Source organism: Eucalyptus grandis, chromosome 7 (assembly GCF_016545825.1).
Source record: "Eucalyptus grandis isolate ANBG69807.140 chromosome 7, ASM1654582v1, whole genome shotgun sequence".
NCBI lineage: Eukaryota > Viridiplantae > Streptophyta > Magnoliopsida > Myrtales > Myrtaceae > Eucalyptus > Eucalyptus grandis.
This window is the reverse complement of record NC_052618.1, coordinates 27,613,491-27,618,595: the sequence shown is the minus strand read 5'-3', so window position 1 is coordinate 27,618,595 and position 5,105 is coordinate 27,613,491. Positions and strand designations below refer to the sequence as shown.

Sequence of the window (5,105 nt, the reverse complement as noted above, 5' to 3'; positions counted from 1 at the left end):
TTAGATATAGATGGCGATTAAAATTGTTCTCAAGAAGAATTTAACAACTGGAGACCAAGGCTTATTTATTGAAGAACTTGCTGTCAACTCAATTTGACCACACGCGTATTCCACTTTACTTTCACCTCCATGACTTATATGCACACTTACCTGCCATTCTTCAAATTGAAAACTCTTTATGTGAACATAAAGTTCATCTCCACAAGAAACTTAATTCTAATCGAATCACTAACTACGGAAAATTCCCGATAGTGTATAAAGAAGATTGCAAGAAGAAACCTCATCATCAATAGTTGGACATTTTGTGGTTAAAGTGATTGCTCGGCATTTCTGTTACAGAGGGCATCGAGAACTTCATCCAGAGATGATCGTACAACCTTAATCTAGGAGTACCTCCATGTCACACATTCGTGAAACTAAAATCAGAACGAGATGCTTTACATGCTGTGAGTGTTGTGTTGTATAAATTAAGCACACACGTTTTTCAACTATCGGTGACTAGAATTAGGAGGCGGCGAGTACTCACAGACGACCTCTGTCTCGACTTCTCTTCTGTGGAAGTTCCTGTGGCATCCACAAGCAGCACAAGTGAGGGCATCACTTGTGCCTTCCTCGCCACTGGCCATGAATTCCCTGCAACCATCCACGGCATATCCTCCGATACCGGCCGCATGATTCTTCTGGCACTCCGCGTATCGAACACTCCTGACTGCCGATGACGATGTTGTGCAATTCCTAGTCGACCCATCTCTCTTCACCACCACTTGCCTCTTCTTCATGACTTTCTTTTTCTCTGTTTTTTCTTTTCCTTTCAAGAAACCCTAGTTATAGTTTTCTTTCTTTCAGATGATCAATTTCTTGCTTCTCTGGTGAACCTGTTTCGCGCTGAACCAGATCAAGATCGTGATTCGGATGATGTTGATTATAGATGTATAAGAGACAGCAGAAATGGTGAGGGGGAAATAAAAATAAGAAGAGTAAATGCTATAAGCAGCTTTGTGGGTAGTTGATGCCTATCTAACCCTAACCCTAGCTTATATATATAGGATTTTTAGTGCCATATCGCTTGGCATGTAGAAAAGGTAAAGATCAACTCTCTCTCTCTCTTTCCTTCCTTTATCATTTTTTTCATGTCCTTGTTCTAAAGGCAGCTAAATATATTTTCCAAAAAGAAAAAAAGAAGAAAACCATGTAGTCTCACTGCCTTTTGTCAACGAATCATGACAGGTCAAGTCACTTCCTCTGGACCTTTGAGTTATTTTATTGCTATAATAAAACAAGGAATTAGGTACAACTTTCGCAAAAGAAAGAAAAACTCCCATATTATTCTCGATGGAGGTTGCAACGCCTGAATGGTGCGTGTAGAAGAGATTATTGCGGAGAACCTATGAACTGAAGCTAAAGTGGAGAATAAATTTTATCTTTACACACCCTCGACACTTCGAGTTAATGAGTATAATATTAATTGTCTTTCACACGGCATCAGTGAAGTGAATTTGAAGGAAATAGAAGAACAATGCGCAAAGAAGATCACGGATGTTCTTTTTCAGCAAGTAAGAGGGCTCATTATTAGTTAAAGGATGAGCAAGGCAAGAGTAGCTGGGATTCTAATTTAAAATGGGGTTGTGGGTCCAAATTGATACCAAAAAGGCTGATTGATGTGGCCCTCATGGGTACTGTGACAACAAACCTTGTCTCTATACCTAAAGATTCGAATAATTAGATGGCAAAGAAAGAGAAAGCATCCACCATGAATGGAGCCTAGAAAGAAAATTTTAATCCTGCAGCAACTTCTAGTTTCAAAACTTTACTGCAGAATTATTCTAACATGCAATGACTCTATGCCAAACATTGGACATACGCTTCCCGTTTTTTCTATTGGGTCAAAATGGTTTTAGAAAATCGAATCAGCTTTTACCAAACTCGAGGCCTGGGTGGAGGACTCGAGATTCATCGACAAGAGGGAAGAAAGACTGAGAAGAAAGACTGATCTTTGTCATGATTTGGTAAGTTGGAAGATTTAATAACAATTGAGGTTTATCCTTTCATTGCGTGATATGGTACTCAAATTTTCATTTGAGTAATCTTTGTAGATATACGGAAATGATCTAATTGCGTCGGATTAAGATTTCATTCCCAAAAACAACGGATAAGTAAATTGGATTGATCTTGAGCCGAAAACCTCCATGATGAGAGAGCGAAGAAGGTACTCGATACTGGTGAGAGGATCCAATTAACAAGGAAACAGGACTGACCCATTTAAGCTTTTGCCGATTTGTTAATCTTTTTGTTTCTTTCTTTTCGTTCGGGTTCATTCATCATGGCGGTAGGGCGAGATGCTCTTCTCATTGGGGTTCTAAAAAACATCAAAAAACCCAATTAACTTTTCCTTTTTGTCAACAATGCAAATGGTTCATATGTCATCCACTCAAAACATTTTTGTATTAGTTGGGGATAAGTTGGTTTGACCATAACATTTGAATGAAAATGCTATTGGTTTTTCGAATTGCAGATATCCACATCCTAGAGCTTTCTTTTCCTTTTCTAGCAGCATGATGTTCCGGATACTCTTTAGCAGCCGACCTAATTTGCACTTCGGTTGAATCAAACGCATCTTATCCACTCCATCCGTAAGCAATGATCCCTTCGTTGATGCTAGGCAGAGTCGGAATCAGGTCATTTGCTGTCGACCGGAATCAATTCTTTAAATGGTCGAATGTGTGTACTTTGAAAAATTACCTTTAGTGGCAATACGTGATTTCCTCATGCTACCTGCTATATAGACTTGGCATCATTCCTTCCCTTGCTTGTTTTCCTTTTATGGCAATCATGGTTGGTCCCGTACTGAAGCATAATAACTGCCCTACTCATTCCCTTGCCAAAAAGAGGCTAACTCGATTAACCAAAATGACCTGGAGCTTCATAGAAATAGCCCTCCAGATGGTCTCATTTACGGTTTCCGAGGCCATTTCTTGCCCTAAGAAGATTCAAGCTGCATCAATTAGTCCATTAAATTCTCCTCCAAGAACATTCGTGCCGCAATTTCCGGATTCTTCATGAGGAGATCACTCCGACGGCTCTTTATATATATTTTGCTATTCTGAGCTGATTAGCTGTAAGATATGGTACTAGATTAGTTCATGGTTTGTTTAATTTTAACGTACAAAGCAAGGGAAAGGTGCGGGCATTAGCATTCAATCAGATGGGTTCGAGTGCTTTATGTTTTCGAGCTCGTGAACGCATAATAGGAGGGGACACAAACACGTGTGGGCGTCAAAACATCAACGTGTCAACATATCAAATTGTCAATATTGATGTGATCACTTAAATTATATTATTTCTCTGTTTACTTTCCTTCTTTTTTCTTTATATAAAACAAAAACTTTTCCGCTTACTTGTGCCTTTAAATGTGATTTTCAAGTGGCAACATTTCTATTCCATCGTGTTGGCATTAGTCAAAACAATGAAAGTTCTTTTGAGCAATAAGAAGGGTATTGTCAAAGATTTTGTGGAATTTGCTGTTAGGATATGGAAGCACGGAAGATCAGATTTCCATGTTCTGTATTAGCTATGTTCCAATATTCTATGATGAATAGAGTGGACAATCATACAAAGTTAAATAAAGAAAAATCTAAAGTTTATTAAAAATTATTATGAGATGTGTCATACTAAATAATGCGATAAACTCTAAATAAGCATTCAATATAACTTTCTTATCTAAAGATTCATTTAAACTATAATGGATTATCTAACGTATAATTTTGTAGAGGAGGTCCCATCAAAGGGTAAATAAATCATTTAGGAAAGATGGAAAGGCAATATTAAGGTTTTTTAAGAGGAAAATTGGGCATAAAGTTTAGTAAAAATAAAGCAAATAAAGCATAAATTCTACTTAGGCAGGAGAGAACCTCAACATCCTAGCTTCCTTTTTCATGAATCAGAGCGAATCTTGAGCGCACGTGTTAGTAACATCTTTCGCACAAACGAAAGATATTATTCAATCTTAATCACCCGATGGAAGTGCTTACTGCAAATAATGAAAGCCACTTCAACTACCGCTTTGAAAGCAGATGGCAATTGACAAGGACGTGCAAGATTTAGTCTAATGAGCGATTGTGATTTGGGCAGCGCAAGTGAAGTGATTAGGATAAGACCTTTTGCTACTCACCAACCGTACCCAAGCATGCGCTCCTCATGGTGGCAAGTTAAACCTTGGGGGATTAGGTCTCGCTTCTTGATCAACTCTCTCTCTCTCTCTCTCTCTCTCTCTCTCCCTCTTTCTCTCTCTCTCCTTTTTTGTATTTTATTTGACTTATTGAAAAAGAGAAGATCCATGTGGAAAGAAGAGATTGTATGTTGATTAGACCTACCAAGAAATTGGGTCAGGTCAAATCAGGTTGGGTTATAAATGGTCCTAATAAAAATAGATCAATTTAATCAAAGAAAATCGATGTGGAAAGAAGAGATTGTATGTTGATTAGACCTACCAAGAAATTGGATCAGGTCAAATCGGGTTGGGTTATAAATGGTCCTGAAAAAATAAATTAATTTATTCCGTTTTGACTAATTATACCCAACCCAACTCATATTATTAAATTACTTTCCTATTTAATTCAATCTACAATAACCCATAGCTAAATTGAGATAAGAGTACGGGGTGAGTGAGCGAAAAATTAAGTGAAAATGAGAGAGACTAAAAATAGAGTCATAAATGGATTGGGTCTAAATTAATTGTAAACTTATTTATAACCCATTTACCACTCATATTGTGTTAAAACCCATTTATGAACAATTTACTCAATATAACTAATCTAGTTATGACCCATTCATTTAACATCTATATGAGTCAATAAATGGGTTTGTGACCCATTTTGATAGTTCTAGTGTTGATAATCCATCAAAAGCTCTTTGTGTCATCTAGATATTTTATAGATTCGATGTCCTAAGTTTGATTTAGTCGACATGAGTCTCTTTTACCAAAAAACCCGAGTAATATTTCTCTGCTATTGCATATCCCATGAACCTCACCAATGGCTCTGTCACTTTCAGCATTCTATGTAGACCAAGAGAAGGGCTTGAATACATCAATCTGCTCTCTGATATTG

At 37.4% G+C, this 5,105-nt stretch overlaps 1 protein-coding gene across 1 annotated transcript; it reads right to left on the bottom strand.

The window, feature by feature from the left end:
- Positions 1-252: 252 nt before the first annotated feature.
- On the bottom strand, positions 253-1,101 carry LOC120296262 (mini zinc finger protein 3-like). The gene has a single exon (XM_039318011.1). The coding sequence runs from the start codon at positions 777-779 to the stop codon at positions 489-491; it is 291 nt and encodes a 96-aa protein (XP_039173945.1). The 5' UTR covers positions 780-1,101; the 3' UTR covers positions 253-488.
- Positions 1,102-5,105: the final 4,004 nt, after the last annotated feature.